The 24,469-nt window shown below is 57.7% G+C and overlaps 1 protein-coding gene across 3 annotated transcripts in view; it reads left to right on the top strand.

Moving 5' to 3' along the window:
* OTOF (otoferlin) overlaps positions 1 to 24,469 on the top strand; it is a 94,065-nt gene that overhangs the window by 61,234 nt on the left and 8,362 nt on the right. For 2 of the 3 annotated variants that reach the window (XM_027623800.2, XM_027623802.2), the window contains exons 9-35: positions 1,201 to 1,332; positions 5,538 to 5,600; positions 5,992 to 6,076; positions 8,863 to 9,022; positions 9,298 to 9,484; positions 10,255 to 10,441; positions 11,776 to 11,999; positions 12,465 to 12,573; positions 13,101 to 13,281; positions 13,399 to 13,519; positions 14,126 to 14,226; positions 14,346 to 14,436; positions 14,585 to 14,701; positions 15,027 to 15,179; positions 15,520 to 15,709; positions 15,820 to 15,944; positions 16,315 to 16,449; positions 17,148 to 17,309; positions 17,508 to 17,627; positions 18,109 to 18,270; positions 18,388 to 18,550; positions 19,068 to 19,198; positions 20,745 to 20,774; positions 21,201 to 21,332; positions 23,154 to 23,220; positions 24,029 to 24,165; positions 24,281 to 24,415. In XM_027623800.2, coding sequence (XP_027479601.1) covers positions 1,201 to 1,332; positions 5,538 to 5,600; positions 5,992 to 6,076; positions 8,863 to 9,022; positions 9,298 to 9,484; positions 10,255 to 10,441; positions 11,776 to 11,999; positions 12,465 to 12,573; positions 13,101 to 13,281; positions 13,399 to 13,519; positions 14,126 to 14,226; positions 14,346 to 14,436; positions 14,585 to 14,701; positions 15,027 to 15,179; positions 15,520 to 15,709; positions 15,820 to 15,944; positions 16,315 to 16,449; positions 17,148 to 17,309; positions 17,508 to 17,627; positions 18,109 to 18,270; positions 18,388 to 18,550; positions 19,068 to 19,198; positions 20,745 to 20,774; positions 21,201 to 21,332; positions 23,154 to 23,220; positions 24,029 to 24,165; positions 24,281 to 24,415 — 3,600 coding nt within the window. The remainder of the gene's footprint in view (positions 1 to 1,200; positions 1,333 to 5,537; positions 5,601 to 5,991; positions 6,077 to 8,862; positions 9,023 to 9,297; positions 9,485 to 10,254; positions 10,442 to 11,775; positions 12,000 to 12,464; positions 12,574 to 13,100; positions 13,282 to 13,398; positions 13,520 to 14,125; positions 14,227 to 14,345; positions 14,437 to 14,584; positions 14,702 to 15,026; positions 15,180 to 15,519; positions 15,710 to 15,819; positions 15,945 to 16,314; positions 16,450 to 17,147; positions 17,310 to 17,507; positions 17,628 to 18,108; positions 18,271 to 18,387; positions 18,551 to 19,067; positions 19,199 to 20,744; positions 20,775 to 21,200; positions 21,333 to 23,153; positions 23,221 to 24,028; positions 24,166 to 24,280; positions 24,416 to 24,469) is intronic. The other variant, XM_027623801.2, reaches the window with a different exon arrangement.

Genomic DNA, 24,469 nt, shown 5'->3' with positions numbered 1-24,469 from the left:
TAATCCAAAGCAAGAACTGATTGCTTAAAATGAAGGTTCAGGAGGGACACCTGGGTGGTGCAGTCGGCTAAACATCTGGCTCTTAGTTTGGGCTTGGGTCGTGATCTCAGGGTTATGAGATAGAGCCCAGTGTCATCAGGTTCAGTGGGGAGTCTACTTGGAACCCTGTCTCCTGCTCTCTGCCCCACCCCACATCTCTCTCTCTCTCTCTCTCTCTCTCAAATAAATAAATCAATCTTTAAAAGGAAGGTTCAGAAAAGGTATGTACACATACCACCCCTCCCCTGCCCCATATATATATATACACAAACGTTTGTTGAATGAATGAACAACTGGAAAAGGGCTTCCCAGCATAGAAGATTCCATGGAGCTGGACGCCACTTGAAAAGACACAGTGCACACAAAACACACAGCATCAAGCCAGCAAAGGTGGCCTAGGCTCCCAAACAAAGAAATTAAACAAAAGGGGGAAAACAGGAAGGTGGAAAGGGGGCCAAATTCCAGAAACAGAACTCTCAGAGGCCCGCAGTCTTAAAATGAGAGATGCTGGAGCACAAAATTAAATGCACGTTGATGAAGACATAGAAAACTTAATCTCTGAGCGCATGAAACCCAGGAAGTGGTTTGCAGCCCTCTATAAGGTGGAGTCACGGAGGCTGGGGGAGCACTTGAAACCACCAAGAGCTTTAAAAGTACTGATGTTTGGGGGCGCCTGGGTGGCTCAGTCGTTAAGCATCTGCCTTTCCCAGGGTCCTGGGATCGAGCCCCGCATCGGGCTCCCTGCTCAGCGGGAAGCCTGCTTCTCCCTCTCCCACTCCCCCTGCTTGTGTTCCTTCTCTCGCTGTGTCTCTCTCTCTGTCAAATAAATAAATAAAATCTTTAAAAAATAAAAAATTAAAAAATAAAAGTACTGATGCCTGGCCCCACCCACCCGAGGTTGGACTGGCTTGGTCTGGAGTTTGGCAGGGACACCAGCGTTTTTAACCAGTGCCCTCCTCCCTCCCGGTAATTCTAGAACGCACTTAGATGAGATCCAGCCCATGCCTTTGCTTTATAAATGAAGACACTCGGGCTTATTGGAGAAAGAGTCCCGGATCAACAGCAGATTAGTGCTGGCTCCCTGCTCCTGGGCCGCGGCTCGAGGAGGACCCGCTCCCAGGCTCACCGAGCTCACCTCTGGCTTCCCTCTCCTGCCCGCAGGTCAGCATCACTGTGATCGAGGCCCGGCAGCTGGTGGGCTTGAACATGGACCCCGTGGTATGCGTGGAGGTGGGTGACGACAAGAAGTGCACGTCCATGAAGGAGTCCACTAACTGCCCCTACTACAATGAGGTCAGTGCCCTGTGGCCCTATGTGGGGAAAGGGACTTCCCTACATGTGGTGGGAGGCTGGGCCCCAGCCCACCCAGGCCCAACAGGAGCAGCGGGAGTCGAGGGGCACAAAGGGCTCCCAGCAGGGATGACCTTGGCCCACGCTGTTACCACCCCAGCACGCAGATGTGCCATGCCATGTCCTCCGAACCCTGAGTCTAGATCACCCCCTGACAGTGTTCTGGCCGGAGGCCACCATTTCTCCGGCCCTGTCTGTGGGTGAACCCCGTGAGGCCTGGCCAGAGCCCTTTGGGGCGGTGGCAGCATTAAGGAGTGGTTCCCATGAACCAGCTTCTCCTGTAAATGCTGCAGGTGCTCCCCCTCTTCTGGCCCCCACAAAAGTCGGAGGTTGTTGCCCTCAGTCCCATTTGACACAAGGGGACATTGAAGCTCTTGGAGAAAGTCCTTGCCCGGGTGCTAAGGGCCAGAGTCGGGTTCTACGTGCTCACCTTCTCTGCTGGGCAGCCTCCATGCTGCCTGAACCTCTACGGGGATCCTTCCAGAGCACTAGCCTTGATTCTTAGGGTATGAGCGAAAAAAGTCTGGTTCCTCCTCCTATTCTTTGCAGCCATCTGAGGCCACACTGAGGTCAAAGGACCTCAGAGACCTTCTAATTCAATCTCCCCATCTTACAGAGGAGGTGACTGAGGCCTCAGTATGAGAAGGACCTTACCCAAGAGCACAGAGAGTGCTGTTGATGAAGCAGGGCCCAGCCTGTCAGCCTCAGCCAAGCACTCTGTCTGCCACCTCGTATGGCCACCCCTGACACAATAGCTTGACTCTGGGCTCCAGCAGGGAACGAACTTAATCAGCTCTGGGGAGGGATGCCCAGGTGCCCTTTAGGTGCCTGAGCGTAGGTCAGATGAACACAGAAGCTGCTGGTCTGAGGGCTCCAGCCCTCCTTCTCCTGGAGGGACATCCAGTCTGCTTCTCCTGGTGGCTCCAGGGAGTGAGGCATCTGTGTCCTGTGTCTCCGTGTCTGTCCTGAGGAGTGGTGAGGGCTGAGGGTGCCACCTGAACTTAAGGGGAGCCCCCCAACTGTGCATCTTCAGGAAGGAAACCGGGACACACTTCTGTCCCCCATAGGGACCCAGGCCAGGGTCCTATGTTACCACAGGTGGGCCTGGTTCTCATAGCGGGTTGCCCACAGGCCCACAGACCTGGGACATCTGTGCTCAGAAACACCCGCCCCAGCCCCTCATCTCCCAGCCCCATGTGGCAACCTTCTCAGGAGTCAGGAAACTCAGCCTCTGACCTTATATCAGGGCACATCCCTGACTGGAAAAGCTTCAACCTAGATAAGAGTCCACTTTCCCTTAATGGATATGGAGACAGGTGCCCATGGCCTTCCACAGTTATTTGAGAGTGGCAGAGCCACGTTTGGCTGACTCAGGGGCTCACCTGGCACCAACCTCATGCACCTCACGTTTCATTCAAATTGCTTCCTCCTTCCCAAGGTAACAGAGCTGTTTTTCCCACAGTTTCCCCAGAAAACTCCTACTCACCCTCCAGAGCCCAAGCCAAGTGTCCTTGCCACTGAGCAGCCTTACCTGCACTCTCTGGGTCACAGTTCAATGTGCTTCTTTCTCTGTGACAGTAACATCCCTGAATTGTGGTTGGTCCTTCATGTCTCTGTCCCTGGTGGACTGCAGGCTCCCCGTCTCCTACATCGCTGTGGCCTGGCCCAGAGCCTGGCTTGTACCTGGAGGGGTTGGGGTTGCAGAATGGATACTCACCCGAAGGAAGAAACAAACATTTGCTGAGCTTGTGCTGCACTTCAAGCCCATGCCTGGCAACATGGGGGCCACAGAGGTGACAGTGTCTTCCCTGACAGGCCACACCTCCATCCAGCCTAGAAACCACTTTCCAGTTATATCCACTAAGACTATCCCTTCCACTCACGTGAATCTTAAATTTGTACTTTTTTTTTTTTAAGATTTTATTTATTTATTTGACAGAGAGAGTGAGAGAGCACAAGCAGGGGGAGCAGTAGAGGGAAAGGGAGAAGCAGGCTCCCTGGGACTCCAATGTGGGGCTTGATCCCAGCACCCTGATATCATGACCCGAGCTGAAGGCAGACGCTTAACCATCTGAGCCACCCAGGCGCCCCTGTTCTTGATCATAGTTTTGTTCTTTCTCACAAATCCAAGTAGCTCTGATTTGTTTAATTTCTGTTTCCTCCAAACCAGGGTCTCTCAAACTCGGCACTAGGGACATTTGGGGCCAGATAGTTTTTGGTGTAGGGGACTGTCCTGTGAAGTGTAGGGTGTTGAGCACCATGCCTGGCTTCTACCCACTCGATGCCAGTAGCGACCCCCACCCACTTGTAGCAACCAAAAATGTTTCCAGACATTGCCAGATGTCCCGCTGCGGTTAAAATCACCCCTCGTTGAGCACAACCCCTCAAAACTATCTTCCCATGATTCTTCTGATCCCGAAGCAGGGCTTTCTTTCCTTATGCTTCTTGTCCTATGCCACGTTCCTCTTCATTGAAAAATACCCTTGGGGGCGCCTGGGTGGCTCAGTTGGTTAAGCGACTGCCTTCGGCTCAGGTCATGATCCTGGAGTCCCGGGATCGAGTCCCGCATCGGGCTCCCTGCTCAGCAGGGAGTCTGCTTCTCCCTCTGACTCTCTTCCCTCTCGTGCTCTCTGTCTCTCATTCTCTCTCTCTCTCAAATAAACAAATAAAATCTTTAAAAAAAGAAAAAAAGAAAAATACCCTTGGTCCCAGGAGTGTACTGCTTCTGGCTAATTCTCTGAGTTAGCAGGAACTTTCCTTTGACTCCACTAAACACAATAGAGGGAGATGAGAACCATCAGCATGACTTAGCAGACTTCTAAGTGGTTAGAAAAGGGAAATATGCTCAGGACACACAAGGAATATGCCCACAGACTCCTCAGAGAGTGGAGATTTCTGGCTCTCCCTTAGCTAGCTCGCTCCCCCAGGGCTGACAGAGTCAGAGGCCGCTGGCCTGGCCTTCACCTCCTACCTGGCTCGAGACCTGTCTTCGTGTGAAGGGAGATTCACAACCACTGCCCTCCCCGTGCAGCCTGACCGTTCAAGACCAGGCCAAGACCCCTTTCCGCGGGTGCATCTGGTCCTGGCCACTGATGCCTTCCTTCTGCCTCAGCTGCCTCTCTCCCTTGCCCTGGATCCTTCTCTTTCTTCTTCCCAAAGGATCTGGCGTCACAGCCAAACCACTCAGCGCCCCCAGCCCTGCCTTTACTTTTCCTTTGGCTCTTCCTTTGCCTCTTAGGTGTTCTACTCTCGCATATTCTCTCCGAGTACAATGATAGAAAACCCCATATGCTCAGGGGCAGGAAGCGGCAGTCTCTCCATCTGTCTATCCCCCATCCGTCCCTCCATCTAGACACGCCTTTCCCAATCCCACGTACTTCCTGGTGACCACCCCTTTCTGTCCTCCCGCTCACCGTCCGACTCCGTGAGCGGTCCCCACTGCCTCTCCTCCCAAGCACACCTCGGTCTCCAGCCCCCTGTCCACTGAAACTGCCCTCCAGGTCATCAAGAACCACACTGTCCCTAAGTCCAAATCCACGTCACCCCTCTCTCCCTTGACTGCCCGGCCCTTTCCATCACCTTGACGCCCCCTTCCCCCGGGGGCCTCTCTGCTGCTCTCCCTCCCGGCACCTACACACCGAGGCCAGGAGAAATGGGCCCCGGGGTGAGGGGCAGCTCCCAGCTTTGGAGGACACCTCACACCCGGAGCATTTTACATTTCCAGCAAATGAAGTCCCTCACACCTTATTTCACAAATTAAACATCGCTGCAATTAGGACACTTCCAGGCAGTGGAGCACTGTGGTTTAAGGGCAATGTCTGTGTTGCCCACACAGCTGCAGTGTATATTATGGTGTCTTGTACTATCTCATCCAGCCCCATAACAAGACTCGGAGGTGGGTATCATTACCCCCATTTTAAAGCTCTGGAAACAGATCGGACAATGTGTTGCCCAAAGCCACACAGCTCCCACCTGCAGTCAGGGACGACCAGTGGTTACACTGCTGTTCCTCTGAACTTCGGGGCTCAGGAGAAATGGCCAGGGGAGCAGACGGGCAGTGGCAGGAGGGAGGGGCCCGGCACTACCCCAGGCTGTTGGCCACTATCAGCTGAGAGACAGTACTGAGAGACAGTACTCCCTCCTTCCAGTACTTCGTCTTTGACTTCCATGTCTCTCCTGACGTCATGTTCGACAAGATCATCAAGATCTCGGTGAGTGTAACTCAAACTGCACCTTTGTGTAGACTTGAACAGGGCATCCCTCTGGATGGACCAACCATTAAAAGGCAGCCCCATGTCCAGACACACAGCCGGGCAAGTGGGGCACAGGCTGGTTTGGGCCCCTCTCCCCTGTTTAACCAGGTGCCTCTGCACAATGTACAACCTACTCCCCCGTACCTGGCAACCAGCAAAAATGAGAGCAAGAGGGGTTAATGCTGAGCCTCAGCAAGCCGTCCTGCCCTGCAAATGCCCTCCCACTTCACCGAAAAGTTCCATTCCCCAGAAAGACAGGTGGTGCCACCATCAGACCACCCCACCCCTACCCCATGGAAAGCCTCTGCCCTGCCCGGCCTGACTGGGGGCTGGTGCTTCTGCCCGGAAGGTGATTCACTCCAAGAACCTGCTGCGCAGTGGCACCCTAGTGGGGTCCTTCAAAATGGATGTGGGAACCGTGTACTCCCAGCCTGGTGAGTAGCTGCGCAACTCGGTCAGCATCAGTGGCCACGGCTCAGCCGGTGTGGCCCATGCCGTCCACCCTGGCAGCCCCAGGGCCTGGCCTGGCCAGGACCGTAAACTCAGTGTGAGGCTGTTGGGGGTGTGGAGGGATGGGTGTCGAGTCTGCACACGGATGCAGTGATTACCTGTGCTCAGGCTGCTGGATTCATAGGAGCCCTTCTGGGTGTGCGGCATCACCCCCTTTTACACTCGAGGGGCCTGGGGCTCAGAGAATCATTGGGGCTCCACCATCACCCATTTGGTCTGGGGTGAAATCAGGCTGCGTGACTCCAGGGCACCCACTGAGCCACACTGTCCTCAACACAAATGTAGTGTGGCAGCCCCTGAGGGATGCCGGGCTCACTGACCATCCATCAAGGGCCCCAGGCCTCCAGAGAATAGCCATGTGGGACTGTGGCTGACTCGCAGCAACGTGGGTCCCCATGGGCCAACACCGGATGCGGCCGGTGAGGGAAGCCCAAGGGGAGGCCCAGAGGGTTTGTGAGGCACAGGCCAGGCCAAGATGATGACCAAGCCCATGGCCAGCTCAGGAACCACTGGCATGCAACCTGGCACCGGGCCCCACGTCATGTCCCTGAAGTGAACCCACCGCTCAGGATGCTGTAATGACTCCGTCAGGCCTTTCGGCAGTGACGGTCCCATTTCTCCAGTGTCACATTTGACTCTCACAAAACAGTGAGGGAGGAGGCATCAGCATTTCTTCCCATTTTACAGATGAGATAAATGAAGCCAAGACAAGTTAAGTAGCTTGGAAGTGCCACTAAACTATTAGGTTGAACAAATTGGCGATTTCTTATGGTTCAACTTAATGGATACTTGGCTGGTGCACACTCTGTGACTTAGACTAGGGAATCGAGTCCAAACCCAAGATTATATGCATAAACACCACAAAATCTTAGAACATTCAAGCCACCAGAGACCTTAAAATATCTAGTCCAGTGTCTCCATATGACGAAGAGGCCCAGGGTTACAAAGAGACTTGACCAGAGCCCGTGCGAGTAGAACCTGGTCTCCTGGGTGCCAGGCCAGCGCCTTTTCCACTGCCACACACACATTGTCATCCTCAGCAGAGGGTGACTCTAGTGACCATTAGCGTCTTTGGGAGCGGGGGAGAGGGCCATTCCGCGATCCGGCACTTCCCAGGAAGCATGCCCAGCTGCGGGCGGTGGAATCGCACAGGTATCCTGGAGGAGGTGCTCCAGCTGGGGGCTGAGCAGTGCCCCCCACCTCCAGTACCGGCGGCAGGGGTGTGAAGAGACAGCAAGGAGCCTGATGTGGACCCCTGGGCGTCCCGACGGTGGAGTCCTGGAGAGGAGACCACTGCCACTCAGGGAGCGCCCACTGAGCGCCAGGCGCCGGGCCACGCGCACCGTGCCTGCAGGCCTATCCCTCACCACCCCCTGCAGGCAACATCACTCCATTTCACAAGAAGAAAGCAGGCCCACAAGCTTGCATAGCTGGTCCAGGGAAAGGAAAAGGGTGTGAACTCGGGTCCAGGTGGGCTCAGAGTCCAGGTTCTCCACTGAGCTAACCCACCGCCAGATTTGCTGCTGCTGGGTTTTTTTGTTTTTGTTTATTATTATTATTATTATTATTATTTATTTATTTGACAGAGAGAGAGCGGGAGAGGGAACACAAGCAGAGGGAGTGGGAGAGGGAGAAGCAGGCTTCCCACTGAGCAGGGAGCCCAATGCGGGGCTCGATTCCAGGACCCTGGGACCATGACCTGAGCCGAAGGCAGACGCTTAACGACTGAGCCACCTAGGCGCCCCTTGATGCTGCTTCTGAATCTGTTCCTGGGCCTGGTCCCCTTCACGGGAGCCTGAGATCACACGGCCCCTTCAGTGAGGGCACTGAGGTCTTCCCTCTGATGGTCTCTGGTTTCGCCTGGCCCTCTTGATGAGTCACTGGTTGCTGACCCAGCCAGGGAGTCGTTGGAAGCATGCTGCCAGGGACACAGGCCTCACGGGTGCTGCTGGGAGTCTGGGCTGGTGTCAGCATCTTGCGGGGCTGGAAGCGTTTCCTGGGGGACTCACCCTGGCAGGACCACGTTTGCACCAGCAGAGACAGCAGCAGGACCCTGCTCACTCACTAAGTCTCTCTGCTGGAGATGAGGAGGGGTCGTTCCAGGCCACAAGCCTCCGTCTGGGAGATCATAGAGGTGGTCCGGGTGCTAGCCACCTCCCCAGCCCGACCAGCCTTCCCGGGCAGGTGTCTGAGAAGTTTGGATGGGGGAAGGGCGAGGAAGGAGGCCCTTCCAAGCTCAAAAACCGGCAGCCATAAAGGCAGGGGTTTCTGAACAGGGACTCCAGTTGTTCCGAGGGAAGTAAGCAGCTGGGCCCAGCAAGAGCACAGGGGTGGGGTGGGATGAGCGGAGTGAGCCGGGTAGAGCTCAATCAGGAGGCCTCACAGACCACAATAAGGTCAGTGGTCTGTACCCCAAGCACTGACAAGCTGCAGACATTTGAACGGAAGAGTGAGGGAGGGGAGCCTCTCTGAAGGTTCTGTCTGGCAGCTGTGTGCAGGTGGTCTGCAGGGGTGGGGGCAGGAGGGCTGGAAGTTTCTAGCTTCAAAGTCACAAACACACACCCGGATGCAGGACCTTTCCCCAGCTGCTTGCCCCTCTGGGGGCCTCTGTCTCCTCCTGGCCATTCTGGGGACCAGGGGCCAAAAAGATGCTCAGCTCCACGGCCTGCCCCAGGATGGCAGGTGCAGTCCCCACTCATCACCCCTACAGAGCACCAGTTCCATCACAAGTGGGCCATCCTGTCAGACCCCGACGACATCTCTGCTGGGCTGAAGGGCTACGTGAAGTGTGACGTCGCCGTGGTGGGCAAGGGGGACAACATCAAGACGCCCCACAAGGCCAACGAGACCGATGAGGATGACATCGAGGGGTGAGGCTCCCATCTGCCCCAGCCCCTGGAGACCTGACCCAACCCTCCCTTCCCCCAAAACGAGCCCTTGGGGTGGACTTGGCACACAGACCCCCCTCCCTCCCTTTACCCTTGTCCCCACCTACTCCCAGACAGCCCAGCTCCTCCAAAAAGGACCGAGGGCAGGGCGGGGGAGTTCATGGAGACTGTCCCAGGCCCCAGGGGTATGCGGATGCCAGGGCAGGGCTGGGGTGCCCAATCCTGGCCACCATGGCCCTAGCTCTATGTGCCGACAGGAACTTGCTGCTCCCCGAGGGGGTGCCCCCTGAACGCCAGTGGGCCCGATTCTACGTGAAAATTTACCGAGCAGAGGGGCTGCCCCGCATGAACACCAGCCTCATGGCCAATGTGAAGAAGGCTTTCATTGGTGAGAACAAGGACCTGGTCGACCCCTATGTGCAAGTCTTCTTTGCTGGCCAGAAGGTATTGGGGTGCAGGATGCAGGAGGCTGGGTTTGGGGTAACAGGCATTTGAGGTACAGAGTGATTGGAGGATGGGGGCTGGAGGTGGATGTGAGGCAGAATCAGAAGCCAGGTGACACCTTCGATCCCCTGGTGCATTCGCAGAGATGAGAGGGGAGGGGAGCTCCAGCCGGAGGGGGTCCAGCCTTAGGGGATCCTGCCTGCTTCCGCGTCCTATAGACGAAGAGTTAAGGCAGGAGCCCTAAATGGGAGGCGAGTCTGAGAGGCTGGTGTGGGGAAAGTGCCTGCAGGACATAAGTGCACACATACACAAACACACACGAGCACTGGGTGTTGTACGCAACTGATGAGTCACTAAAGTCTACCCCTGAAACTAATAATATACCATATGTTAACCTAATTGAATTTAAATAAAAAATTATATATATATATATACACAGACACCCCACACACTTACACATACACACATGACTGCACACACATATACATATCACATACACACACATGACTACACATACATATACACATCACATACAGACACACCCCACACACACATGACTACACACATGTATACGTATCACACACACATGATTACACACACCTATACATATCACATACACACCCCACACACATACACAAATATACATACACCACACATACACACATGCATACACCTGCATGAGCACACTCCACACATGTGTGTACACGCACGCACACACACACACACACACACACACACAACACACCCTAACCCTCACTCCCTCTCAACAGGGCAAGACTTCAGTGCAGAAAAGCAGCTACGAGCCCCTGTGGAATGAGCAGGTCGTCTTTACAGACCTGTTCCCCCCACTCTGCAAACGCATGAAGGTGCAAATCCGGGACTCAGACAAGGTCAACGACGTTGCCATCGGCACCCACTTCATTGACCTCCGCAAGATTTCCAACGATGGAGACAAAGGTCAGCAGCAGGAGACTGGAGGAAGGGCAAGGGCACTGAGGGCAGGAGGCCGTGAACCTGCCCCCTCACACCACCTCCACTATCCGCACCTCTTCCCGAAAGGCCCTGGCCATTGTGAGGGCTTGGTCTGCTGCCCTCTCCCCCTCAGAGGAAAGGTGGAAGGTCATGGCTCAGGTCTGCACCAAGTTGCCAGGGCCTGCCTGAGTGAGGCTGCCTGGATTTGAACCTCAGCTCTGACAGTAGCTGTGTGATCTCTGAACCTGTGTTCCCATCTGTGAATTGGAAATAATCATGGTGTGTGGTGTGTGTACACATACGTTTCGCATATGCGTGGTCCGCTGCCATAGTCCTGTCTGCGGCCTTGTGGGACTGACCCTTTCTAGGACCCAGGCGCTGGGCACCAGGGAGGTAGAGCAAGATAAGCATCCACTCCTGTTCTTGTGGTGCTCACTGGGGACTCGAGAGGTGGATGTGCCGTCACATGCTCAAAACCTAAGGCCAGAAGCACAAAAGGCCGCATGTTCTATGACTCCATTTATAGGAACTGTCGAGAATAGGCAAATCCACAGAGACAGAAAGGAGGCTAGTGGTTGCCAGGGGCTGGGCGAGGGAGGAGACCCAGGACTAACTGCTAACAGGTACAGGGTTTCTTTGGGGGGGCGATGGAATCGGGTGATGGTTCTACAACAGAGCGAATATACTGAAAACCACTGCAGTGCACACTTTTAAATAGTGAATTTTATATTATGTAAATTATATCTTGAGGTTTTTAAGTGCCGTAATTCTTTTCTAAGCCAGGCAGAACAAAAACCAAACAAACATAGCACATGCCGCAGAATCGGACCCACGTTACAGATGAGGCAGCAAAGGCCAACAGTGGGGGAAGTCCGCTGGGGCTAGGAACCGGGCCGGGCTCACGGGGCAAGTGTTAACACAGGCGGACAGAGAGGAGGTCTTTGGAGTGGAGGGGAGGGGTCCGCCCTGGCAGGGTGGGAGCTCGCAAGGGCCAGAAGGCCAGGCTGAGGAGTTTGAGGGGAGCGGGCAGCTGTCCTTCAAATAGGTTGTAGGCGGACCAGGAGGCAGGGAGCCTGGCCCGGGAAGCACTCTGCGCAAGCGAGGAGGCTGCCCCATGCCTGCCCCCACACAGCAGATGTGAGTGTCCCTAAGGCCTCCCGTCAGCCACTCACTGGCCCACAGGCTTTCTCCCATCTTGAGTGTTTCACCGAGCAAGGCATGGGGTTCTCGGCTCAGCAACTGGGAGCTGCAAGCCCAAGCCCCCAAAAGAGTTTCCACCACCCCCATGAGCCCCTCGTCCCTGTCCCCATGGCCCGCAGGCTTCCTGCCCACACTGGGCCCGGCCTGGGTGAACATGTACGGCTCCACACGCAACTACACCCTGTTGGACGAGCACCAGGACCTGAATGAGGGTCTGGGTGAGGGCGTGTCGTTCCGTGCCCGCCTCATGCTGGGCCTGGCTGTGGAGATCCTGGACACCTCCAACCCTGAGCTCACCAGCTCCACAGAGGTGCAGGTGGAGCAGGCCACGCCTGTCTCAGAGGTAAGGACCCAGGGGGCTGGGCTGTCCTCCAGAGCCCCCAGCTCAGCACCTTTCCCACCATGGCAGCCTAGGCCTGGGCTCTCCCTGTTGCTGCCCTGTCTGCCTCAGAGGGCAAGACCTCATGATGAGGCCTCCTTCCCCAGGAAGCAGGGGCCCACACTCTGCCCCTTGTGGGGACCTCTGTCCCCTCCCACTTGCCTGTGCCCGCACTCTGCCTGCAGGTCCCAAGATGGAGCCTCCTCTCTGCCCTGTTCCTGGCCATGGTTGTCCCTATTCAGGGATATCCAGCCTGGAGGGCAAAAGGATTTAGGCCTTCAGGGTCTGGGCTGCTTGACTGCACAGTGGGGTGGGATGTCCACCCCCAGTGGCCCAAAGGGCGTCTCTGTAAGACAGTAGGAGGGGGCCTGGCCCCAGGCCCAACATCCCTGCTAAGGTTTGAGGATGGTTTGAACCACTTCCCCACAGAGCTGCACAGGGAAAATGGAAGAATTCTTTTTATTTGGAGCCTTTCTAGAAGCCTCAATGATCGACCGGAAAAATGGAGACAAGCCCATCACCTTTGAGGTCACCATAGGTGAGTGCTGGTCTCACAGTGGGGTCTTCAGGCCCGGGGGCTACTGGGTGGTAATGGCTAGGCCCCGCACCACGGGCCTAGAAGGAGAGAAACCTTGACCACTTTCTTTCCCCTGTCCTCAAGCAGCCACATAGCACAGTGTTCACACGAGCGTGCACACATGCCCACAGCGGTTCCTTAGTGCACATACCTACAGGGCTAAGCTGTGTTCGGTATATGGGGAAGAAAGAAGGCCTCCCTGCAGAAGGGAAAGGGGAGAGAGTAGGGATCCAGGCCATGTCCTAGGCTGGACCTTGAGCTCAGTGGTCCTCAGGGCTCCTAGCGAGGTCTTTGCACGGGGTAGAGGCCATGGGCACCTTCCTCTGGCTAGTGTTCTATTGTGCCCAAGCTGGTACAGACTCCAGGCACCTTCCCCACTCCTTGCCCCCTCTCTTCCCTCCCATAAACCCAAAGCAGCACCTGGATCAGAGGGCAGGAGCCTGGGGGGAAAGGATTCTAGGCCCTTGCGTGCCCCCTTCTGCCTCCAGGTAACTATGGGAACGAAGTTGATGGCCTGTCTCGGCCCCAGAGGCCTCGGCCTCGGAAGGAACCTGGGGATGAGGAAGAAGTTGATCTGGTCCAAAACTCAAGTGACGACGAAGCTGATGAGGGTGGGGACCTGGCCTCGGTGTCCTCCACCCCACCCATGCGGCCCCAGATCACCAACAGGTGAGCCAGATGGATGGAGGGTCCGGAGAGACCTTGCCTGCTGCCTTGCATCCTCTCGTGGCCTGGCCTCCCACCTCCCTGCGCCCCAGTCCTCAACTACCCACCTCCTCCCCCCAGGAACTACTTTCATCTGCCCTACCTGGATTGCAAGCCCTGCGTCTACATCAAGAGTTGGTGGCCGGACCAGCGCCGCCGCCTCTACAATGCCAACATTATGGACCACATCGCCGACAAACTGGTCAGGGCCAGGCGGGGGGTGGGAGGGAGGAGGGGAAGGCGGGGGCTGGGGGGTGCTTCGGAAGGCCTCGCCTAGCTTGGAAGCCTCCCCTGCAACACACTAGGCAGTCTGCCCGGCGGCTTGCCATGGGGCGACGGGGGGCAAGGGTTAGGACTGCTGGAATAGCCCCAGCACAGCCTCTGGTCCCGACCCTGCTCCCGTGTCCCCGGAGTGGGGCGGGGGGGGGGCCCTGAGGACTGCCTGGAGTGGAGTCTGGGAATCCTAAATCATCCCGTTCTGGTGTTCCCTGGAGGAGGCGGGCCAACCCCTCTGTCTCCGGCCGGCACTGCACCCCCACCCCCCATCTAGCCCTGACTTCTGCCCAGCCCCAGCGAGTCCACTGGGACCACAGACCCACAGCCCAGAGGTGGCTTCTTCCTTCTAGAAGAGACAGACCCTGGGGAATTGGTTTCTGTATGGCGGTGGGACCTGGGGCGGGAGGCCTGGCGCTAGCGAGGGGTCCCAGGTCGCTAGCCCTTCATTCCCCTGATGGATGGGGGGAGACAGCTGGGGAAGCTGAGGTTGGGGGGCTGTGGCTCAGCATGCACCCTCACTCCCGGTCCACAGGAAGAAGGCCTGAACGACGTGCAGGAGATGATCAAGACAGAGAAGTCCTACCCCGAGCGTCGCCTGCGGGGCGTCCTGGAGGAGTTCAGCTGTGGCTGCTAGTGAGAGGAAGGGTGGGGGGTGAGGGGCTGGAAGTGTGGGGCTGGGCAGGGAAGGAGGTGTCTACAGGCCTGCTGCTGGCTGGTGGGCTCCTCTGAGCGCTGCTCCCCGGGGCCCCCAGCCGCTTCCTGTCCCTCGCTGACAAGGACCAGGGCCCCGCATCCCGCACCAGGCTGGACCGGGAGCGCCTCAAGTCCTGCATGCGGGAGCTGGTAAGGACACGCTGGACCACATGGGGGATCAGGGGAGGGTGCCCGAGGTGGGGGGACATCTGCCTCTGAGGTCACAGCCACCAGGCCAGCCCCCTCAGTTGTGCAGTGTGGCCTGAGCCCCTCTCCCACACACCCCGCTCCCCTGCAGGAGAGCATGGGACAGCAGGCCAAGACCCTGCGGGCACAGGTGAAGAGACACACGGTGCGCGACAAGCTGAGGCTCTGCCAGAATTTCCTGCAGAAGCTGCGCTTCCTGGCAGACGAGGTATGCCCCCTTATCGGCGCGCAGAGAGGGGATGCCCAGCCCCCAAGCCTGAGTGACTTGAGTGGGGAGGGGGTTGCCGCATAGGAAGGGACTGGACAGGACCACCTAGAGGCCCCTCCTGCTCTGACAGCCCTTGGGGGACCGAGGTGAAAAGCCCTTCCTCCTGTCATGTGGGAGGTGAAGGAAGACCCAGCACGGGGGCCCTATCCCTCTGCAGGCCCAGGCCTGGCCCTCTGGCAGAGGCCCTGAGGGTCAGTCAGGCTCTGGGGGCCCTAGCCACGTGGCAGGACCCCTCCCTCAGCGGCCCCCACCCCGCTGACCCCAGCCCCAGCACAGCATCCCCGACGTCTTCATCTGGATGATGAGCAACAACAAGCGCATCGCTTACGCCCGGGTGCCCTCCAAGGACCTGCTCTTCTCCATCGTTGAGGAGGAGCTGGGCAAGGACTGTGCCAAGGTCAAGACACTCTTCCTCAAGGTGCCAAAAGGGGAATGAGACTTGGGGGATGGGGCTGGGGGCTGGGGTTTGCATCTGGCTTCTTTCAAGGGATCAACCTCCCCACCCCTGGGTCTGGCAGGCCTGAGCTGACAGGGTGGAGCCCTCAAGGAGCAGGTGCTTGGAGAAGAGCTGGAGAAAGAATAGGGAGAGGGGGGAAGGGGGCCAGATGGCACGGCCCTGCCCATCCCCCTCCGCACTCTTCCCACCCCCACCCCCAGCCCAGGGGCATGGCTGTGGAGGGGCAGGGGCAGCTCCCACCGAGGCCCCCGCCCCTTCCTCACCCCGTGGGCCCGGCAGCTGACTGCACCCCCACCCCCAGCTGCCGGGCAAGCGGGGCTTCGGCTCAGCGGGCTGGACCGTGCAGGCCAAGCTGGAGCTCTACCTGTGGCTGGGTCTCAGCAAGCAGCGCAAGGACTTCCTGTGCGGCCTGCCCTGTGGCTTCGAGGAGGTCAAGGCAGCCCAGGGCCTGGGCTTGCACTCCTTCCCACCCATCAGCCTGGTCTACACCAGTGAGTGAGGCCCCCTGGGCCAGGCCCGGCTGGGGCAGGCAGTCCTCACTCCAGGAGGGCAGCGGGAGGGGCCGCCTGTACCCGGAGCCTCAGCCTGCTCTCCCCCGCAGAGAAGCAGGCCTTCCAGCTCCGAGCCCACATGTACCAGGCTCGCAGCCTCTTTGCTGCCGACAGCAGTGGCCTCTCGGACCCCTTCGCCCGCGTCTTCTTCATCAACCAGAGTCAGTGCACAGAGGTGAGGGCCCACGGGAGGAAGGAGGAGTCCTGGGAAGCCCCTGAGCGTGCGGGACCCGGAAAACAGATCGGCCAGCACCCCAGATCCTTAGAGGACAGCCTTGCAGATATCTGCAGGCCCGGGCCACGCTGGTAAAGGCTTTAATTGTGGTTACGTTCGACGCAGAAGAAAGGAAAGATGTGGGGGTGGGGGACCTGGGAGCCAACCTCATGGTCACCTTCATTTCAAGCTTTCGGGAAGAGTCAGGGAACATGACACTTCCAGAGACCCAGAGTCTCTGGAAGCTGCAGTGACCTGGGGTGACTACTGCTCACGTATCTGCCCACACACCACCCCTTATTACCCATCTCCCCCCCGCCCCACGCTGCAGGTACTGAATGAGACTCTGTGCCCCACCTGGGACCAGATGCTGGTGTTCGACAACCTGGAGCTATATGGTGAAGCCCATGAGTTGCGGGATGATCCCCCCATCATTGTCATCGAGATCTACGACCAGGACACCATGGTATGGGCGGGCTCAGGCACCAGGGAGCTCCGCCTTCATCCCTGCACTCCACACCTCACCTGGCCAGCCCCAGAGCTCCTCAGCCAAGGTGCCTGCCAGGAAGCTGGGAGTGGGGGCTGCTGACCAGCCCCTCCAGCAGACCCAGGTGTCTCCTGCCCTGTCACTGCAGCCTGACCCCTTCCTGACGCCGTGGGCCTCTGGGATCTCAGGAAGGAGCAGGGTGTCCCCTGCTCCTGCCACAGACAGACCCAGCTCAGGCCCAGAGTCATCGTGCCAGCAAGTCCTGCTGTTATCAGCCTTCCCACACTCCTGGGTCTCCCAACCCCTGCCCACACCGCCGCAGTCAGTAACAGCCTCACAGTTCTCCATGGGAGCCCTGGGGCAGAGAAGGAAAGGATGAAGGGGACCCCTCCAGAGTTGGGGAGCCACCCCTCCAGCTACCGGGACACCCTGAGAGCTCTGGACTAGAGATAGGAAGATTTCGTTGCTAGTCCTGAGTCCTGCATCTGCCTTTCGCTGCCAGCATGGCCCTGAGCAAGTCTGCCGTGGGCGCCAAGACTTGGTTTTCCCCATCTGTAAAATGGGGTGATCACACCCGCCCCTTAGCTCCTGGGGCTATGGTGAGGACTGATCCCAGGTGTGAACATGCACAGTAAACTCAAGTGCTGGGAGTCCACCTTGGTTATTTGTCATATCAGGGAAAAGCCGACTTCATGGGCCGGACCTTCGCCAAGCCCCTGGTGAAAATGGCCGACGAGGCGTACTGCCCGCCCCGCTTCCCACCGCAGCTCGAGTACTACCAGATCTACCGCGGCAATGCCACGGCCGGCGACCTCCTGGCTGCCTTCGAGCTGCTGCAGGTGGGGCCACAGGGCCGGGCCCGGGGGGGGCCGGGGGCCGGGGGCTGCTCTCCTCCCCATCCTGCTGGGAGGCCAGTTTGACTGAAGCTGGGGCGTGGGTCTCAGGGCCTGGGGCGTTGGCCTTCCCAGTCTCCCCGTAGCACCTGACAAATAACTCATGGGGAAGGAGAGTGTGACACTATGACTCCCATTCCCCAGATTGGGCCAGCAGGCAAGGCGGACCTGCCGCCCATCAACGGCCCCATGGACATGGACCGAGGCCCCATCATGCCTGTGCCCATGGGCATCCGGCCTGTGCTCAGCAAATACCGAATCGAGGTACATGAGGGCTCCGTCGGGGTCCTCCAGGCCCTGCCCTGGACAGGCCCTGCCGTCTTCTGCCTTCCTTGCCCCCTTCACTGTCTTTCCATCAAGGCTCACATGCACACATTACACTGTGGGCATCAAGGGGTCTTTGGCAACCTCAGACCACTCCTCATTTTTCAGACAAGGAGACTGAGGGCCTTGGAAGGGAAGTGACTTGTCCAAAATCACACCCAGAGCCAGTGGCAGAGCCAGGCGCCTGCCCAGTCTGCACTGAGTCACACTGCATCATTCCAGGACCTTCCCCAGCCCTCCCGTCTGTACCCCCACATCCACTCACACCCTGGAGCCGCTTGCAAGGACACCGGCCTCTCATCAGCTCTCCTGGCCCTGCCCTCCTGACTTGCTGCCCCACCCCCACTAAGCTCCTCCTCAGGTGGCCCAGCCCACCCTCCATTGGCCCCCCTGCCTATGGGGCTCCCCTCTCTCCACCCAGGTGCTATTCTGGGGCCTGCGAGACCTGAAGCGGGTGAACCTGGCCCAGGTGGACCGGCCACGGGTAGACATCGAGTGTGCAGGGAAGGGGGTGCAGTCATCCCTGATCCCCAATTACAAGAAGAACCCCAACTTCAACACCCTCGTCAAGTGGTTTGAAGTGGTGGGTGCAGGCCCTGGGCATAACCAGGCAGAGTGGGGTGTGGCCAGTGTGGCTGGGGGTGGCCCCACTGTGCCCCCCTTGAGCCCAGGTTGCCCTTGCTCAACCCCCCCGCCCCAGGACCTCCCAGAGAATGAGCTGTTGCACCCGCCCCTGAACATCCGAGTGGTGGACTGCCGGGCCTTCGGCCGCTACACCCTGGTGGGCTCCCATGCCGTCGGCTCTCTGCGGCGCTTCATCTACAGGCCCCCAGACCGCTCATCCCCCAGCTGGAACACCACAGGTACGGCCACGCCCCGAAGCCCAGGCCTGGCTCCACTCGGCCCACGGGAGGAGCTCCTGCCCACAGTCCAGGTCACGAAGCTACTGGCTGGCTATGCACAGGCATCCCCGAGTAGGCGTGGGAGAGGCCAGGAGAGGCCCCCTCCTGGGGGCCAAGCTACCTTTAGCTGCCCATCACTCTAGAGCTAGAAAGGGACAGTGCCCAACACGGTCTTTGAGAGCCTGAGGACAGGTAGCTTCCTCTGCTGGTTTATGGATGAGACCCAGGCCTCCCTTCCAGCCTCCCTCCCGGCCCAGCCTCCACTGTTTCACTCCACGGCAGCTCAGCCTTCCCTCTGGCTTACGTTCTGCCCCTCCTTAGGCCTGTCTTTTCTCTCTCAACTGCCCTGTCCCTCCCTCTTGCCTCAGAAAGCTCCAGAATCCGATTTAGGCCTCTGGTCCTTCCAACCACCTCTGACTCTCCCTGTCATTCCTGTTCCTCCCTGTCTGCCTGCCTGTCTGTCCATCTCTCTGTCCAGTCAGGCTCCTCTGGGATGGCCGTGTGCTGTGCAATGGGGGCCTCTCCTCTCACCCCCCAGGGGAGGTCGTGGTGAACATGGAGCCGGAGGCACCCGTCAAGAAGCTGGAGACCATGGTGAAGCTGGACGCGGTAAGGCACACACACACAGGCTCAGTCCTACGCTAGCTGGGCCTGGGTGATGCTTCTCAGGAGCAGGGCTGCCTCCTTTGGCCCACAGCCCTGGGCCCCCCAACCCATGGCACATCATGGTGGAGGGCTAACCCTGGCTACGTGTGCAAGCAGCCCATCCTCGCTCTGTCCTGGAAAGCAAGACTGGCCACTCTGCGTGGGCCTCAGTGAGCACATGAACGTGTGCACATGCACGAGCGCGCGGTGTGTGCATGAATGAGCGACAGAGAGAGCAGGAACCGTCTGAGGGAATAGCCTGTGGTGGTTTTTACTCCAACAAACGACACCTTATGTTCATGCAGTAGATTCCTTGCATGAAGACCAGTGTTCTTTCCAGAGGCTCCCTGGTTTTCCATCCTGGCCATTCACAAACCAATCTCCCTAGGCCTGGGCTGGGGAAGGATTTTCAGGTGGAAGCTCCTTTATTCCTCTTGGTTTGGGACACTAGGGCCATTTATCTGCCGGAGGGAACCCTGTCATCTGGGATTTAGATGCAGAGATGGCGTCTGCTGGGGAGAGTGGGAAGGAGACCCCAGGGGCTGGATGTGGGCTTCCTCCCTAGCACATTCTCTCTACCCCATTCCTGACCTCAAGTCCTTCACACAGCCTGGGGCACCTCCTAGCTTCTGAGGTCTGGGTTTGGTCTGAATGACCTTGCCTGGGCCCACAGTCCTTGACCCCAGCAGCTGGCTGAGTTAGCAGTGGGCACGGTTCTCAGGGGAGGGAGCACTTACCAGGAAAGCTCGCTGCTCCAGGGCTGTGCCTGGAGATCCCGTGCCACCTCAGCTCCCACCCTCCTGAACCTCTCCCTGAGGGCTCCTCCTGGGGCCAGGGGAGAGCCCCCTAATTTCAGACCATCAGTGAAAAAGAGCTTTCCCAGCATCAGCCAGACCCTGGGCTCTGGTGGGTGTTTTCACAACTATGCAGTTGTATGTGCATCCACTACATTTTAAGGTTCTTGCCCTGGTAAGGGGGGGCGGGGAGTAGAGTTGGAGTTGACCCTGTCTAGCCAACATTACCCAACTCCTGGTGCATATGGGTCAGCCTCCCTGTCCAAGCCCGAATGCCCATTGAAGACATCTGGGAAGTTACAACTATCCAGGTGCCCCACCCCCACCTTGGGACTCAGCAGAGACCTGGCACTGTGGGCCAAAGGAGGCGGCTCTGCTCCTGAGAAGCATCACCCAGGCCCAGCTAGCGTGGGACTGAGCCTGCGTGATAGTTTGTAAAAGCCCCCTGTGAGTCTAGCACGCAGCCAGTGTGGAGGACCACCACCCTCGAAGGTCTGAGCAGAAACATCTGCGAAGCAGACCTTTCGCAGGCTCTTCAGGCAGTAGGCTCTTGTCAGGGCTAAGCCCGCAGAGCACAGGGGCTCACACAGAGAACATCCCTGCATGAGCCCCCTCTCAGCTCTCACCCTTCTCCTCTCTCCTGGCTGGGCGCCTGCCTGCCACTTCAGACCCCTGGTGGCTAATTCTGTCCCCATCTCCTTGGTTCCCCTCTGCAGTCTTCTGATGCCATCATCAAGGTGGATGTGGTGAGTGTGGGGGCCATCTGGGGGCTTTGGGGAGAGAGAACCCTACAATGGCATAGGGTATCAGGCCAAGGGGCCCTGCATCAGGGACTGAGCCCCTCCCCAGCCCCCGGATGCCTGGGACCAGCACACTCCTCCAAAGAGGCAGAGGGAGAGACGTACTCAGGCAGCCAAGCCCCTGAGTGCCAGTAGCGCCTTGGCCAGTGGCTCGAATTGGCAAGTCATGACCCTCTCTGGGCTGTGGTACCCTCCTCCACAAAACAAGGCCCCGCCCCTTTGTCATTGGTCACCCCTAGGAGCCTCACGGAGTCTAGGGCTTCCCAGAAGTAAATAGTCAGAAGGGATGGGGGACCCTTGGATGGTCCAGGGTCAGAGAATGGCCAGGGAGCAGGGCTGTAGGCAGGATTCTGGACCCGGCCAACCCTCCAGGCTGATGAGGAGAAGGAGAAGAAGAAAAAGAAGAAAAAGGGCAGCTCAGAAGAGCCAGAGGAAGAGGAGCCAGATGAGAGCATGCTGGACTGGTGGTCCAAGTACTTTGCTTCCATTGACACCATGAGGGAGGTAAGGCCTCACGCCTGGGCTGGGGAGCCAAGGAGGAATAGGGCTAGGGGAGTTGACCCCGACCCCACATCAGCCCCTCCTATCCAGCTTCTTTCCCGTTCCCCACCAGAGCTGGTTCCCCACTGCATTAACATGAGCTTAGAACAGATTCGTCTCACATCCTTGAAGTTCTAGCTCAGGACCCACCTTTTCCAAGATGGTGGTCCAGTCTACCTTCCCTGGCTAGGTTTTCTCTTGTCTTCACTCTTTTATACCACAAACATCTCCTCAGTGTATGTGATGAGTCAGACACCATCCTAGGTACTGTGGGAGGTCCAGAGGGAGCAAGGATTTCTTGGTAGGACTTGCACCTCTCCATACTGCTTCGCTCTACACATCTGTGTCATTGTGGCTGTGGAATGTTCTGCCCCTACTGTGTGCACGCAGCTTCTGCCTGCTGAGGCTGATCGCATGTTCCAGAAAACGCATTTCTCCTCTTCCTCGTTTGTCTCTCTCCACCCTGCCTACCCAGCTCAGGGCACTCCCTGACTTACCAACTGACCAGAAGGGATGTGCGCTTGTGGTGTGTTTCCTCGGTTGGGCCTGAGCTGATCCAGCCACCCTCTCTCCCTGCCAGGCCCTTTCTGTGACCCAGGCTGTGGGTGATGTTTACCGTCCACATTAGGTTAGCCGGCTAAGCTGCTGTAGCAAGTTAGATGGGTGTGAAGAAGACAGAAGCTTCTTTCTTTCTCACATAATGCGCCCAGGCCCTGAGCCCCGAGGCACCGCCCTCCCCGGCCAGTCTCAGGGTGGCGTTAGGGTGGTACGGGGACAGCACAGTGGCAGATACTAAGACCCTGCCACTTGTTGCTGGCGTCTGTGTGGTTAGAGATGGCGCACCCTCAGTTCCCAATACCAGAGCACAGGAAGGGGTAAAGAGGAGTGGAAGCACACTCCTTCAGGGCTGAACCCAGGACCCGCACATATCATTTCCACTCATGTTGGCCAGGATCAAGTCCCTCGGCCACAGTTAGCTGCAAGGGAGGCTGGGAAATGTAATCTCGGGCTACATACCTGTGTGTCCAGAAAAGCTTCTAAAGAGTAGGAGGGCAGATAATTGGGGGTCGCCTAGTGGTACCTTTTCCCAGCTGGATTCAAGCTGGCCGGGCTGGAGCTCCAAGGGGCGGCCTGTTGTCTCCTTGTCTCTACTCCTATCATTTGCACAGGCTGCCACCAGGTGGCGCCCTGGTTGAAACCCCGTGATTTCGTTTCCAGCAGGTGGGATGGACTTTGGGGAAAGAAAACACTGAGTCAGTTACTTTTCCACATTAAAAAAAGAATAATACCACTAAGAATCAACATTAAAGTGCATTTTATTTTTAAATGATACACAATTCAAAGAACCATAAACTCCTGACTGCAGTTAGTCATATTGTACACATCATAAACTTCTATTAACCCACTTACACAGAGCACATGATGAGTTTGAACCCCAGTAGGAAGGTGTTTCTGTCTCTTTAAAAGATTTTAGTTATTTATTTGAGAGAGAGAGAGAGAGAGCACGAGCCAGGGGGAGGGGCAGAGGGAGAGGGAGAAGCAAGTTCCCCGCTGAGCAGGGAGCCAGACACGGGGCTTGATCCCAGGACCCCAAGACTCAATCCCAGAACCCCGAGATCGATCGTGACCTGAGCCGAAGGCAGACGCTTAACCAACTGAGCCACTCAGGTGCCTGAAGAGAGTTTCTGTTTCTAAGTATTTAACACTGGTCTGAGACCACAGTGTGGGGTCAAAAGACCCCTCCCCAGGAAGCCCACCTTCCCTCCTCTTCACCCCTTTTGGCAGCAACTTCGACAGCAAGAGGCCTCAGGCATTGACTTGGACGAGAAGGAGGAGGTGGACAACACTGAGGGTGAGCCTGGGACCTGCCAGAGTGGGGGGGGGGGTCCCCGCCTATCACCAGCCATCTCTGGGCACCAGGGGCAGGCGTCGGCCCTCATCTGGAGTGGCCTGTGCTCGGACCAGTTCAGCAGCCACAGTGAGGAACAGACATTTAGAGCTGCAGAACATCAGAGCTGGAAGGGAGCCCAGAGCTCCAGCATTTTCCAGACCTTTTCCATGGAACCCTGTTAATGGCTATTCCAGAGGGAAAGAGGATTCTTTGGTCAAATGGAGTAAACAGGTCTTTTGGCACAGGACTTCCCAGTGCCTTTAATATGCAAATGTTAATATAAGTCTCTAAATGGAAGATATGATATAAAATATTTCCCCAGCTTATCTGACCACCATGTACCCTTTCTTCTAAAACATTCCAAGAACATCTACAGCTGGTGTTCCACTGACTGTAGTGTGGGAAATGCTGATAGAGAACAGCCCTCTGAATTGACAGACTTTGAGGCCAGAGAGGAGAGTGAGCTGACGCAGGGCTGTGCAGCTCCGGCCTCCTGACTCAAACCCAGGCTCCTTCCCTGCTCTGCTGGCCCAGAGGGCGTGACAGCAGTCTGTACACGGTCCCAGGGTGGCTTTCTGGGTGCCCTGCACCCGTGTGAGGCAGGCATGCCAGGAAGTATTGTCTGCGGTTTACAGATGAGTACACAGAGCCCTGAGAAGTCCAATTAGCAAAATAAGTTAGCAGTGGATCTGGGTCTGCAACCCAGAACTTCCTGCTCCATCATTTCTGCCCCAAACTGACCAGGGCCTCCTTTTCTGGTTCTGGCCAGGCCCGAAGGGGCCGGTGAAGAGCAAGGAGAAGACAAAGGCCGCGAAGGAAGAGAAGAAAAAGAGAACCCAGAGCCCCGGCGCCGGCCAGGGGTCCGAGGCCCCTGAGAAGAAGAAACCCAAGATTGACGAGCTTAAGGTGAGGGTCTGGGAGCAGACCCAGCAGGGGCCTGGGGTCCTGCCTGGGGCAGCAGGTGGCAGATGGGGTGAGACAGAGGCCAGTGGTCATGCCTCGTCCCTCCGGCCTGGCTCAGGTGTACCCCAAGGAACTGGAGTCCGAGTTCGACAACTTTGAGGACTGGCTGCATACTTTCAACCTGCTGCGGGGCAAGACAGGCGATGACGAGAATGGCTCCGTGGAGGAGGAGCGCATCGTGGGCCGGTTCAAGGTCAGGCGAAGGACGTGCGCCCAGGCCCTGAGCCCCGAGGCGCCGCCCTTCCCG

This window comes from Zalophus californianus, chromosome 8, assembly GCF_009762305.2.
Source record: "Zalophus californianus isolate mZalCal1 chromosome 8, mZalCal1.pri.v2, whole genome shotgun sequence".
NCBI lineage: Eukaryota > Metazoa > Chordata > Mammalia > Carnivora > Otariidae > Zalophus > Zalophus californianus.
The sequence above is the reverse complement of the archived record's forward strand: the minus strand, read 5'-3'. Positions and strand labels throughout refer to the sequence as shown.